At 48.1% G+C, this 13,953-nt stretch overlaps 7 protein-coding genes across 7 annotated transcripts; 4 read left to right on the top strand and 3 right to left on the bottom strand.

Moving 5' to 3' along the window:
• Positions 1–526: 526 nt before the first annotated feature.
• Positions 527–1,669, top strand: FPOAC1_003418 (uncharacterized protein; the record flags this gene model as incomplete). The annotated part of the gene is made up of 2 exons (XM_044847985.1): positions 527–973; positions 1,013–1,669. The coding sequence occupies 2 exons, from the start codon at positions 527–529 to the stop codon at positions 1,667–1,669; spliced, it is 1,104 nt and encodes a 367-aa protein (XP_044713901.1).
• Positions 1,670–2,421: 752 nt separating this feature from the next.
• On the bottom strand, positions 2,422–3,965 carry SPM1_2 (Subtilisin-like proteinase Spm1; the record flags this gene model as incomplete). Its single annotated transcript, XM_044847984.1, has 5 exons — positions 2,422–3,044; positions 3,098–3,412; positions 3,473–3,539; positions 3,601–3,733; positions 3,853–3,965. The coding sequence occupies 5 exons, from the start codon at positions 3,963–3,965 to the stop codon at positions 2,422–2,424; spliced, it is 1,251 nt and encodes a 416-aa protein (XP_044713900.1).
• Positions 3,966–5,344: 1,379 nt separating this feature from the next.
• Positions 5,345–5,938, bottom strand: FPOAC1_003416 (uncharacterized protein; the record flags this gene model as incomplete). Its single annotated transcript, XM_044847983.1, has 3 exons — positions 5,345–5,602; positions 5,652–5,743; positions 5,800–5,938. 3 exons carry the CDS (start codon positions 5,936–5,938, stop codon positions 5,345–5,347), a joined length of 489 nt encoding a protein of 162 aa, XP_044713899.1.
• An 844-nt stretch (positions 5,939–6,782) lies between these two features.
• FPOAC1_003415 (uncharacterized protein) lies at positions 6,783–7,241 on the top strand (the record flags this gene model as incomplete). Its single annotated transcript, XM_044847982.1, has 2 exons — positions 6,783–6,855; positions 6,910–7,241. The coding sequence occupies 2 exons, from the start codon at positions 6,783–6,785 to the stop codon at positions 7,239–7,241; spliced, it is 405 nt and encodes a 134-aa protein (XP_044713898.1).
• Positions 7,242–7,482: 241 nt separating this feature from the next.
• FPOAC1_003414 (uncharacterized protein) lies at positions 7,483–9,067 on the bottom strand (the record flags this gene model as incomplete). The annotated part of the gene is made up of 3 exons (XM_044847981.1): positions 7,483–8,085; positions 8,139–8,839; positions 8,893–9,067. 3 exons carry the CDS (start codon positions 9,065–9,067, stop codon positions 7,483–7,485), a joined length of 1,479 nt encoding a protein of 492 aa, XP_044713897.1.
• Positions 9,068–9,331: 264 nt separating this feature from the next.
• On the top strand, positions 9,332–11,064 carry FPOAC1_003413 (uncharacterized protein; the record flags this gene model as incomplete). Its single annotated transcript, XM_044847980.1, has 4 exons — positions 9,332–9,401; positions 9,473–9,615; positions 9,667–10,740; positions 10,822–11,064. 4 exons carry the CDS (start codon positions 9,332–9,334, stop codon positions 11,062–11,064), a joined length of 1,530 nt encoding a protein of 509 aa, XP_044713896.1.
• Positions 11,065–11,368: 304 nt separating this feature from the next.
• Positions 11,369–12,430, top strand: FPOAC1_003412 (uncharacterized protein; the record flags this gene model as incomplete). The annotated part of the gene is made up of 2 exons (XM_044847979.1): positions 11,369–11,480; positions 12,294–12,430. 2 exons carry the CDS (start codon positions 11,369–11,371, stop codon positions 12,428–12,430), a joined length of 249 nt encoding a protein of 82 aa, XP_044713895.1.
• Positions 12,431–13,953: the final 1,523 nt, after the last annotated feature.

Here is a 13,953-nt window from a genome sequence, read left to right as displayed (position 1 = left end):
TACTACCAGTCTTTCGAGTTTGCCGCTCGACGCTCCCAAGAACCAAACACCAGATCCTATCACGATGCGCCCAGTATAAAACGACAAACCCGCGATGAGAGAGAGGATGGAAAATTGTCACTTGCTTCAGACTTTAGACAAACGTTAAATGATACCCTTTTGTGCCTTTTCTATCTATTAGTACGTTTCAATGTGTGGTTTTTGGTCATTTGATCCGTTTACGACCCCGCCTTTCTCATTGTTCCGGCTCACGATACCAACGTCAGTCACTCTGAATAGCACTGGAAAGATTTGCAGAATCACGTTTGATGATAACGTAATTCATTGGATGAAAGTATTGATTCACTTTGAATACTCTTTCACTCCGTTTGTATCGTCTACTTCTCAACTATAAAAAGGACGGAACCTCCCTCTAGTTCACTTCTGATTCTTCAGCCTGACAAACTTCATTCACAAGTATCCCATTCTGCCCACTCTCACTCGGCACTCAAGATCACAAGGCTACATCCCAAACATCAATCCAACAATGACGCCCCCTCCTGAGCTTCCCAAGAAGCTCGTCACCATCACTCCCCCTTGGTGTGAGGGTGCTGCAGCGGCCAATGACCTCGGTCCAGCCCCTTCCCCTTTCCCTCTCACCGTGGCTCACTCTACCCGTCGCCACACTCGTCTCTATGACGAACTTCGTGACATCGATGAGCTCGACAACCGTACTCTTAAGATCCGCGTCGATGCTCTCTGTGCCGAGATCGCCCACTGGCAGGAGAACGACACCGCGACTCTCCATGGTCTTTCCAAGATCATCGTCATCAAGTACGGCGAGATCGCTCTCCGTGTCATCCATCGCATCTGGGACCTTCACCTGATTTACAACCATGCTCCCAAGATTCCCGGCGACGATCCTGGTCCTTTCGACCAGAGCACCTGGCTCACCACCATCCGCGACACCGTGCTTTACCGCATGCACGTCAAGGTCATCCGCAACCAGCTCGACAATGCCCTCGCTGCCTAGTACGCCGAGGACTTCAAGGTTGTCAACCACGATCAGGTTAACAAGGGGATCTACGTCACCGATGTCCTCGTTCAGGATCACCGCGACCGCGTTGAGCGCGCTGCCAAGGAGAAGGAAGTCTTGACTGCCATGTTTGAGGAGCTCACCCAAGAGAATCTCATCGAGCTTCCTGGGTACAAGGCCACTGCTCTCGGGGTCGCGCCCCTTTTGGCCCTGCGCCAGTGTGGCGAGACCGTCGAGGAGTTCTACAAGACCTCTGACGAAAAGGAAAATATTCTTGAGAACGATGACGAGAGCAGCATGCAGTACTATCAAGCCTTTCAGCTTTGGCACATCGCTGCTCGGGCCGCCATGGGCTGGGAGCCACGCCGTGTTGGAACTGTCCAGAATGTTTTGAACATGTACTGCCACGACATTCTCCGCCGTCGTCGACTTGAGAAGCGGAAGCGCAACTCTGAGCTACGGCACCAGCTCGAGGCCATTCTCGGTGACACTCGTGGCGCACAGGTCGGTTTCGGCAGTGAGGTTGATCCCCAGGAAGATAGCCATGAAGATGACTCTGGCCCTGGAGAGGACACCGAGTCTTCCTCTTCCGACGAGGATGAAGAGGATAGCTCTGATGACGACCGACCTATCTTCGGCCACTATGTCAACTAAGCGATTATATTCCCAACGTGACATCTGCGCCTCGACATAGGCGCTCAGCACTCATGTCTATAGACGACTTTCTTTTTGGAACGCAAACAACGAAGCATGGCCGACACCCAACGTCTGACAAAGGCTTCCCTAAGGAAAGGAATGAACATTAAAGTCTGATAAGACTACCAACGGACATGGTACAAGGTCAAGTGGTGATTTTTAAGTCAGCCCACATGTATCTACTTGCCATATCATGAATGAAACAATGGCTTTATAATCCCTTCTGCACATGAGTGATATATTGATATGTCTCTTCAACAGTCTCACCTCCTTGTAATGATATCTGTCATACAATAAAATGATAAGTTCTTACTTGAAATCTTTGTCAAAGACATTTATCTTCATAACGCTGTTGCTCTGGTTTTCAATTTCACATGACAGAATATAAAATGAACATTTATAACAGATAAAGAAATATAATATTGATATCGTTTCTCATTCGGGAAAACATATGATGGAAATGAAGATGAGGGAAACGCTTCACTACCCTCTCAACGCATATAAGGGCATGCTCCCTCAGCCTGCTGAAGCCAAAAAGCTTTCTTTGCTCATCCTTCTCTCATTCCAGGCATTAAATCCATGAATACCCAAGACTCATCCGTATTTCCCGTGCCTTGAATGTATCTTTCATTTTGATCCAGAAAGCATGCCGTCCCTAACCTCTCTAGGATATATCCAATTTTCGACTCTTGTACTTTGATTGGTAGCTCTTATCTTCGAGAAGCATCCAGGCCTCCCTGAAGATCTTGCTCAAGTCCGGTGTTACCGTGACCAGCATACTCCTGTGGTCGAGGGTCCTCAGCAGTCCATTGACCATTGCCTTGAGGCAGAGGAACAGGGACACCCTGGCCCTGGAGACCTCCGCCGCTTTGACCGGGCACGGTACGGACGTTCTGTCGGAATCGTTGAACCTCGTCCAAAATCATACCTCGCATCTGGCCAACATCCTCAACAACCTCAAAGTCGAAGTTGAATGTGGTGGGGCAGTCGGGCTCATCTGAGGCGTCATGCCAGATTTGCAAGTAAGGGTGCTCGAGAGCCTGCTCTACGCTGATACGGGACGAAGGGTCGAAGGCGAGCATCTTGTCGAGAAGGTCGAGAGCGTCGGGGTTAGCCTGGGGGAACAGGCTAGGGAAAGGCTTCTTGGGCATGAAAGGTAGGTTGCGGACGTATTCCTGGGCACGGGGTGAGCCAATACGGGAGAGGGTCTCCTCGTTGGGAGTTCCGAGAATGTGAAGAATCTGGTTCAGCTGGTCGACGTAGTCACGACCCTTGAAGAAAGGTCGGCCACCCAAAAGCTCAGCCAGAATACAACCAACAGACCAAACATCAACTATATAAAGTCAGTAAGCCATCTCATAGCTGGTGGTTTTCGTTCAAACGTACTCGCTTTGGTGTAGCTCTGGAAGCTCAACATAATCTCAGGGGCACGGTACCATCGAGTAGCGACGTACTCGGTCATGTATCCAGCATTCTCTTCGGGGTCGACTGAGAAACCTCGGGCAAGACCGAAATCGCAAATCTTGAGCTCGCAGTCGGCGTTGACAAGCAGGTTTCCGGGCTTGAGATCTCGGTGCAAAACGTTGGCGGAGTGAATGTACTTGAGACCGCAAAGGATCTGGTAGATAAAAGATTGGAAGTGGGCGTCGGTAAGAGGCTGGCCAGAACGGATGATGGCAGCCAAATCACACTCCATCAGCTCTATGGCGGGTCAGCTTATTGTCCATATTTCTTCTCTTTCGGGCAGGCATCGTCACTGACCCTCGTACAAGTAGGTCTCGTTGAAGTTATCGGGTCGAGGAATGTCCATGTCGTACAAACATGTGATCTGTTGGTTCAAGATATCAGCACGCGCGTCTTTTGAATGTTGCGCCTCGGCATAAACTCACGTTGCGGTGGCCGCGGAAGTGCTGAAGCAGCTTGATCTCGCGCAGGGCGCGCTTGGCCAGAATCTTCTTGCTAAAAACATTGGTGACCTTTTTGATGGCGACACCTTCGTTGGTTTGGTTGTTGACGGCGGCACTGGGAGGCGGGGCTATCGTCAGCAGCTGCGGCGGGGTAGAAGACGAGACAAAAGAGTTTCGAGTCGCAGCACAAAGAACAAGGACGAGTGCCACGAGCAACGAGATGCGCAAACTCACCAGACGATACCGTAAGCTCCCTGGCCAAGCTCTTTGGTGACAGTGTAGCGCTCGTCAACGACAAAGTCTTGGTTAAAGACCTTGAAGACCTTCCGTCCTTGGAGGTCGCCCATGGTGTGTATTCGTGTGGTGTTATATGGTGCGGGGCAGTGGAAGCTCGAATGCGACAAGGTTTGCGAGGGGAATGTCACTTTATGGGATGCAAAGAGTTGTAGGGGAGTCAAGGTAAAAGGGATATAAAATATGAAACAGGAGCAATGTAGTAAGAAGAACAAAGACAAAGAATCGGCGCGTCTCTCTAAGGATATATGTATGGATGTAGGTACCTGACAGACAAGACAATTGCTGGTTGGTTCCTTTCCCAAGTTGGTTGGGTCGAGCGAGGGGGCCCTGGGTCCAGGTAAAAAAGAGCTCCCCTCAGCTGCACTGGATTGGATAGACCTGACCCGGGGTTTACTGGCTTCCAGGGCTGTCAGTACGATCCACAGTGGCCCGAAGCCGCTAAACAGCAGAACTTAGGGACCCCGCAGGAACACATGGAAGTCACCGCCTGGTGATGTGGTTGATTTGTTCGGCTCTAGCTCGTCAGGGCCTCTAACCAATCATTGTTTCAATGTCGATAGCCGCGCGACAACGACCCATGCTTCAAAGTCGCAATAATGCATGCAACGGCTCGGCTTCATCTTGCGTAAAAAAGGGGATATTCCTCGTGTTGAACGCTCAGAGGACAGGAATTCAAATTTGGTGATTTTAAGGCTTGCGCCGCTTTTCCACGAGAGTTTGTCTAGGTATGTATGTACCCATCCGTATAATCATATCGTGGGTATTGGATCTCACCAGTCGCAAGCCACGATATTGGGGCTGAGTTTCTAATGTAAAAGGGATGGTCAGCATCTCATCCAATCTCACAACATCTCAAAGATCCGCCTCACGTAAAGCCTCCACTAATACATCAATTGCCTTGTCTGGCTTCGGTATCACCGATGCACAACTACGCAACATGTAAGAATCATTATTAATGGTTGATTGTGTATGATGATGTCTATCTCTCAGCCCCGGGATCGAGGCCAGCCACTAACAAGACCGCTGCATTATCAAGTCAGCCCTTGAAGGATATAGGGCTGAAGGCCAAGTGGGACTCAACACACCAGAAAGGTTGCAACTCTGGTGAATTGACTCTGGTCGCTCTTTTGTTGGTCGGGGATCTGATCAGGTTCACGGTATGTCGGCGAACCGAGGAGCCGGAACCTGAGACAAGATATGGGATCGACAAAAAAAGTATTAATATAAACAAATTATCTCTAAATTAATCGAACCGTCATGCTGGGAATACGCAGCCAATTATCATTCGAATCTGATCAAAATGTTAATGAATAATCTAATCTAGTCTACCCTGTCCAACCTTATTCCTTGACCTCTGTATTATGTTATACAGGCATCGGGTATTATATCTCGTCCACATCCTTGTCTCTCTATTCGCTAATCCTGGTTTTCACTCTTCTCCGAATGTCTCCTTTACAAAGTTCTTGGAGAATCGCGTGCACTGCTCGTAGGCCTTGGAGAATCCGTCGTTTCCTCCGTAGTAAGGGTCATTAACGATCTCGGGTCGCTTTGTGCCGCTAAACTCTCCAAACAGCATCACCTTGGCAGTGGAGTCGGGGTTGTTCTTCTGTAGTCGGAGAAGGTCTGAGAGGTTTGATCGATCCATGGCAAAGATGTAGTCGAAAGTTGTGAAATCGCTCGGGTGGAACTAAAAGTCGCGTCAGCAGTAATGTGCTATGGGTTGAGGGGAAACGTACGCGCCGCGCGAGATGGTCATAATCGTTTATACCGTTGGCCTCTAGTGTAGCCATGGTTCGATCATCCGGAGGTTCGCCGCTGTGGTAAGCAGCTGTAGAACAGTTAGCAAATTGACATATACTTTATCAGCGAGAATGATCTTCGTACCTGTGCCGCAAGAATCGATGCGACCGATCTTGTCTTTGAGATTCGGCTGCTTAGCGAGGCTCTGAAAGATACCTTCGGCCATGGGCGAGCGACAGATGTTGCCCAGACACACAAAGAGGACGGATATTTGGTCAGGCATTTTGTTGTTATTGCACTGTGTGTATGGTCGTGGCGATACAATGGAATAGATCAAAGCAAATATGATTTTCGTAAAGGATCACAAGTTAAATAGGAGGAAAAAGGCTGTAAGAAAGAACCGAGATATCGATGGTCGGTCGCAATGACGTGCCCGGCCCGATGCGCATAATCTAATCTGCCCCGCCATCTTCAAATCCCAAGCCTCGGAGTGGATAGCTGGAGGGGTACGGAGTCATGTCACGGTGCTGGACAGCTACGCTCTGGCTATTAGGACGGTGATATAGACAAGCCTGGTATAGCAGAACCAAACTGCAACACCTAGCGTGCAGCACCATTTCCCCAGGTTGTTTCATTCAGCATCCTGTATCCTTGCTATATCACGATCTTGAGCTGCCCCAGATGCAATCTATACTCCAAGTTGGGGAATAGGAGGACATAAACCCAAAACGCGAATATTACATAGGCCAAGAGCTGACCTACTGGTCTAGCATAATAGGTATGGCTAACTTGTTCTGTCTTTGATGCTTCACATCCCACCTACTGCAACACGTGCTCTCGTGCTCAGCTGGCGTACAACATCCCTGCCAAGATGGCTGCCCAGGCGCGTTCTCATTGCTCGAAACGTGTAGGCATCGTGACTCGACTCAAGCCATCGGCCCAAAGTCTCTCCATTTCTGACAACCCCAAATACTGTTCAAGATCGTGAATGCGCGTGAACTGATACCAATACGATGCAAACGGTCTATAAAAGGGAGTATCATGGCCTCATAACCTCAGGATAAACCACCATCATCATCCTCTTCACTTACCATCACTTCCCTGTTAATCATCAAACACAATTCACCATGTCTGATTGGAAGCCCCCGGCCTTTGGTACTCCCATCTGGATGGGTATCCCTGCCAAAGACGTGACTCGTGGTTGGTAGTCTCGGCATATACCCTGCCTGAACCGTCACTAACTAAAGCCTACAGCCTCGGAATTCTACAAGACTGTCTTCAACTTCTCTTTCAAGGAGGCCACCGACAAGTGCCCCAAGGACCAGCTCATGCAGTTCGACTTCAACCCAAGCCTTGGCCTAACGGGCGGCATACAAAAAGCCCCTCATCACACTGGAAACTTTACCCCTGGAAGAGGAGGAGTATGCATTTACTGGTATGTCGAGAATGTTGACAGTATCGGCCCTGTTATTGAGCAGGCCGGTGGTAAAATGTTGAGCGAAAAAGAAAAGGAAGGCGAACATGGTTTATACCGATTCTTTGAAGACACTGAGGGATCGGCTGGCGCTGTGTATCAAATGGCTTGAGTGGAACAGAACAATCGGGTTGAGCAGCAATACAATCCCTTCACAGTATCGCATGAAGTATAGTCCTGGCGATATGATTATTGCAAGTATAAAGATAATTTATAATCAATGCTGTACTGTAATACTTGGTATGCCGAGTTATTTGACATCCTATGCGTTCCCGTCTTGTCCAACTCGTACACCATCCTTTGATACACTACGTGCTGTATCGGAATTCCTTGTCTTGTGAATCTGTGAGATCCTAGTCTTCGGACACATCGGACAGGTCATCATCTCTTCCGCCTGGTCCTCCAACTTCCGAGTTCAGGCGTCGATTGGCAGCCTGGCAATCACGAGTTTGATTCTCTTTCTTGACAATCAAAAGGTACGCGACAAGAGTAATTATCAGTAAAGACCAATTGACAATGGAAAAAGTACACCCAGCGAGATACCGCGTATCGCTCTCACTCCCCCATATCAGCGGCGCTATGATGCTCCCAATGCTGTATGCAACGAAGAACCCAGCACCGACAACACTCGTTTTGGTATTTCCTTTGACATTGCTGGCTAGAAGGCCAGCACATGAGCAGAGCGGTGCAGTGTAACATGTTGCCAACCATGTCGAGACCGCGATGCCCCAAGAATAAGTTTCGTCGGTCTGAGAGGAAAAGACGAAAAGCATTATAGAGCCCGCCAAAGGTATCAGAATGAGACAAAGAGCTGTGTATATCCGTGTATTGGGGAACATCCAAGGAACGAGAGCTGAAATCCAGGAGGTGATGAAGTTTAGCAGACCAGCGGGAAGCCCAACGAGCATCGAATCGGACCTGGAGAACCCGACTCCGTCGATGACTATGGAGGAATACTATCGTGCATCGTTAGCATAGTTCGATAACGGGGAGGGCGTTTGTTGGTCACCTTTGCGATAGGATTGGCAGACGCTATATAGTATGCCATAAAGAAGTACATCCATGACAAGGGTGAACACAGAGCTTCAAGTAGCTGTTGACAGTCAAAGTTTGCTTTATCGCATGTAGCACGATCCATGGCCAGTCTTCTCGTAGCGACCCCTCTCTCCCGCGGGCTCAAAAACCAGGCGGTTGCAATGTTCACGGGCACCATGATCACGAACACAACACCAAAGAATATAGTCAGCGCCCCGAGGACAATGAATACAACTCTCCAGCTGCGTATCTTCATTTCCACATCGCCAAGAGTATACATGAGGAGACCTCCAATTATCTGGCTGATTCCATTCATCGATATCCACGTCGCGACACGCATTGGGTGTTCGTGTTGACGGTACCAGCTGGACGTGAGCATGATGAAGGCGGGAGACACAGCGGCTTGGGCGAACCCTAGTAAGAAACGACAGGTAGCTAGACCTTCAAAATTGAATGATGCTCCTATGCACATCTCCATGATACCGCAGAGGATAATTGTAGTACCGATAAAGCGTATGATGTGGAATCGACTGAGGATGTAAGCGGCCGGATACTGTGAGGTCAATTGACCGATGTAGAATACGGAGATCGCCAAAGAATAATCCTTGTCTGTGAGGTTCAGATCTCTTCTGAGGCCAAAGACGGCGGTATAGGTGAGCGAGTTTTTGTCGATATCTGTAATATTGAATCAGTCAAGCTCGAGTTGGACATGATGTTGGTATGGTTACATTGGAAGAAGTAAACAACTGCCATAATGGGCATGATAAACCGGTCCAGTTTCTTCACTAGCCTATGCTCCTCTTCGGCGTCGAATTCTTCGGAAATGATGGAAAGCTCATCTTGTTGACGTCTATGCTTCTCTCTGCTGTCAACATTGTTTCTTGTGATTTCGCCCGAAGACATGATAGTTGATGGAAGTAGTGTAAGTGTACAAGTAGGGGATATTTAACAACGACCAAATACAACTCCACCGAGAGAAGTATTGAAGGGGAGAGGTTGTGATGAACAAGTCAAAGTTTGGACTTTGTGGTTGTGATCGCGGCCCACATGAGGAAGGAGCAACTTGCCCCAAACGGCACCGTTCGCATCCCCCTTACCCAGGTAGGTAGGTACCTTTGGAGGTCGATTAAAGCCAGTGAAGCTGATCTCAGGAATGTCATACCCGGAATGTCAGACCAGAGTGCCCGAATCCTCTTTCATCGCCGTGTGCATGAGTACGGTGACCTTGTCTACAACAGTACGTTATGTTTTTCTCTTATTTTCTTTAATCCACTTTAACCATGGTTGATACTGACTGAATTTCATTAGATATGGTACCCCAAGGTCGGGCTATCATGGGCAGCGGTCAGTTCAACATAGAATCGCTCAGAGATCTACGCCCAGTTTCAACCAACTGGCCAATGCAAGCCGGAATTTATCTGATCATCTACGAGGACTTTGATGGCGTTACAGTTGGAAGCACAACCCATCGCATCGCACTCTACTTTGGACAAACCGTTTAGTTTCAAGGCCGAATGAGTCAACATCAGCAACATGCTCAGACCAAAAATTCGGCTCACTACCGTCTGGCCAGGAAGGCCCGTACAATGATAATGGTGCCGATCATCCTCAGACCCGGCGGTGATGTTCCCGATAGCTTTTTGGACATTGCGGAATTCTCTATGGTGTGTTTGTTTCGAACCTGGTTCTCAGCTTTATTCCGGCCTTCTGATACCAGTGCTGTTGGAGCATACGCTACAGACTTCGACGCTTGCGTGACGTTCTCGAGTCTAATGCGCGACGTTTCCCTTCGAACTGGATGGACTCCAGGCCGCACCTATGGTCTCAACTGGCATACCCCTGTTCTATCTACTCCCCGACCTGATGTCCAGTGGACATCTTGGTACTTGGAAGGAAAGGATACTTACGTATACCGAACAAGACGACGTATATCTATCAATTCCCAGGATGCCGAAATCTACTGGCAGGCAGTAAGGAAGATTAAGATCCCTGTAGCGTTGGCAAGGGAAGCGGGCTTCCAACATTACCAGCCTATCCACCTCGTTGTCGAGATCAAGAAGAGAAACAACGAGTATCTGACACATCCCTTCCGGTTTGTGCGCTACCCTCCTCGGATCGGCCTGAATCCAGAGCTGGAGAAGCTCAGATCCATGGCGGTTCGAATAGAGTGGGTAGACGAACACGGCAACTGGAAGACATACTATCTGGAACGACAACGCACATGGACCACAATTCCCAACACGAACGTACCTGAAATCTATCGCCAAGCACTCTTTATGATGTGTAACGTTGAGCAGACGGTCTTCGCCAATCCTCCAGCCTGGACCTGGCCAACTGCTCCGGCCCGTATTAACTTCTTACGAACAAACCACATGCAACAGAAGGTAGTACTGGAAGTCCGGCCGATCCGTCATAAGCAGTGGCCCCCAGACAACACAATTGCCGGAAACACGCAGAGGTTGCAACAGCTTTTCCCTCCTGGCCCTAACTCTAACACCATGATCGGGGAAAGGCCTGGGAAGGCCTTCTTGGGCAACACCCGAACCACCTGCGACTTGTGTTTCTCACAGTCAACTGTAAGTCATGCCAGCCCCCCGCACAAGTGATGGCAAACGATGGAGACTTTATTATATCGGTGCTAACAGGCTTCTTTTTAGACCACGAAATGTCAGTACAACCCGGCAACCCGTACCTGTCAAACCTGTCGATGCCTCAACCGACCCTGCACATTTTCGCGCAGTGGAAATCTGATTCAGGAGTTCGTCTATGGGGGGCGTCTGGAAGAGCTCGGTGTTGCCCCTCATATGGCACGAAGCGGCTCAATGGCGAGTGACATGGAAGAGGCTCCTTTCGACCCTAATATTGAGGAGGAAGAGCATGCCAACTTGGCTGATAACTAAGGTTGCATGGCGAGTTGTTCTGAGGAGGACGATGATTGATGGCTCGTCGGTATCTGATTTTCATTTTTGGCGTTCGGTTCTTCTTCATGATGGTTGCTCTCAAATCACTACAGATACTTGGTCTTCAAGAGGGGGTTTTGTTTCGCTCGCCGGTTTCCCCCCTTTACTGAAACCTAGTATTCTAGTATGGCTTAGTTTAGTTATTGAACAAATTTGATTTGATCGTACTGAATGGTGTCTTTCCCATTTCTCTTGATCTTGCGACAACCCATACCTGAATCGTCGATGTCTTAACCAACCATATATGTTCTCACGCAGCAATGGAAATCTCCTCTTGCTGGAACATCCTCTTCTACAATTGACAACAGCGAGAGGTAATCGTGAACGAACGAAATGGGACGAATTTCCAGTGCTGGGTAAGTTATCACTCTTTGACGGTTCTTCAGTCTCGTATGCTGGGGTCTTTATTGATGCAAGCTTATCCGGGTTTCCAAGGAACCCCTGTCCCCGTCTCGGCGTACATGCAATTTCTACATTGGATTTGCCGTCGCAGATAAGATCTACCAAGGTGTTCGCTCGACAGACAGCACTGTAGGTTGAGAAGAAAGCATGTTCTCTGACCTCTTGACCAGTTAATGCATTTATATAAACGGTCAGAAATGCCAGGCGTGGGTATTGTGCCTTATCGACAGCTATGCCTCTAAGGCAGACCTGCCGACTCAGCCGGCTAGATCTAGATAGACTTCAGCTCAGATAACTAATTTACTGGGTTTATTAGGTTAATTGTCTTCACATCACTATTATACAAGAGATAATAATAAATGTTAAGCTTTTTTCACGAAAAAGAAAAAAAAAAGCCTTAGTCCAGGGTCGAACTGGAAATCTTCTGATTAGAAGTCAGACGCGTTAGCCATTACGCCACAAAGGCCTGTGTTAGTTAGGACAAGGAGCTCTTTACATAGAATATGTAGGTAGTATCAAATACCCACTTAATGTCAGGCGGTACTGACAAAAGGCACGATTTCCCACGTGGTCAAGACATCATCTTAGAGTTGGTCGTTGAAAGTACACCAGTGGGTTATTTCCTTTTGTAAGTAATCCGTCCACCAACGTACCAAAAGGGACAGAGGAAGAACTAACCGTTCATTAGTCGAAGCTTGACCTGGTTTGGCCATCCACCAACTTCACCTCGAACCTCCGCGGCTGTCTCAAATTATAGCAAGTCATAGGCCCCGCCTTGAACATCAAGAGGAAGCTCCTCGAACATCAAGAGCACAGCTTCGCCCCGGACCTCAAGAGACAGCTTCATCTGGAACACCAAGAAGGTAGCTTCGCCTCGGACCTCAAGAAGGCAGCTTTGCCTTAGACCTTAAGAGGGCAGCTCCTTGAACACCCAGAGCACAGCTTCGCCTCGGACCTCAAGAAGGCAGCTTTGCCTTAGACCTTAAGAGGGCAGCTTCATCTTGAACTCCTAGGGCGGCTTTTGGTGGTTCTTCTTTGAAAACAGCGGAAGGGACACTGATTTGGATTAGAGATTGCACTTGGCGTTATTTCGGGTTGATGTGTCTGTGTCGGATTGGTTAAGGATAAAGAAGGAAAGGGTAATACATATAAATCAAATGCTCCTATTAATAATAGAAAGCGAAACAATGTTATCAGGCAACAAGGCCATACTTTCAAGACTTAGATGTGAAGGGTAGTAAGGTGATTACAGAATGCTGCTCAGCCGGAGGCAAAATCGGTAATTAAACTTTGGTGGTCCGCAACGGTCCTATATTAAATCGGTTTTTAGACCTTGCTCAATTGAGAAGAATTCCGGATCTAGCACAGAGAACTGGTCTTAAAGGAGGTTTTACGGATGCTCTGTTGGGGCTCGATCGGACCGGTGGTGAGGGCGAGGAAGATGAAGATGAAGATGAAGATGAGATTAAGATAGAGATAGAGTAGACGTAGTGAACAGCATTTTGAGGGAAACGATAAGCACAACAAAACAAAAGGGACTGCCTAAGACAGTAACACAGAAAAACCTCCAATTAGGTCACCAATTTTATTATCAATTGGCTTCTAATTGAGATATAAGTTATATCAATAGATGCGCATTTAAATAATCAATTGAATAATATATAATACATTAATCAAGGTAGGCTAGTGGAAATTGGGAGGGATTCCAGGATAGGTCATTGTGCCATGGTTCTCATGCTTTAGATATATACTCAAGGATTAGTCTAACAATCCAGGCCTACAGATTAGATAGATCCCCAGTGATGCTTATGCCCAGCAGCTCTATAGAGATCAGAACGAAGCATCCCGAGATGACCATTGATTTCGTTGTTTTCGACTTCTGGGCCGTAGTCCTTGTGGTACAAGCCAGGGAGATAAGCCTATGTTATGAAATCGGGGGCTCTATTTGATACCAAGCGACTTCTACGTTAGAATAAGCATGGGGGTTGCGGTATAAATAACATAAAGTAACCTGCTAAATTTGTCTCTTGTCTACAGAGAGCAACTTTGCTGATACCATGAGGGTAGGACAATCACGTGGATCGATCACCATGAACTATGTTTGGAACCTTTAGTTCTTTGTCTGCTAAGACTTTTCATACTCGATACAAGAGAGGGGATGCCACATAAAGTAGAGGCAATGTGTCGCTGCACATTGCGTCCCCCCATCAGCTGGCCAAATCCAGCACCATCAGCTTGCCTTATAGCCACCTAGTTTTCATAATCCCTCCTCAGATATCCCTACCCAAAAAAGACACATTGCGCCATGCTCGTGTGAAAAGCAGTTATAGTACATTGAGCGTGCACGACTCGAGAATCGTTTCCAGATATCCCCACTTGAGATCGTGTATCTCCAAGGCCGTCGCCGTTCGTTGTTACAGTTGAATC

The sequence above is a fragment of the Fusarium poae genome, chromosome 1 (genome assembly GCF_019609905.1).
Source record: "Fusarium poae strain DAOMC 252244 chromosome 1, whole genome shotgun sequence".
NCBI lineage: Eukaryota > Fungi > Ascomycota > Sordariomycetes > Hypocreales > Nectriaceae > Fusarium > Fusarium poae.
This window is presented reverse-complemented; position numbering and strand designations above follow the sequence as displayed.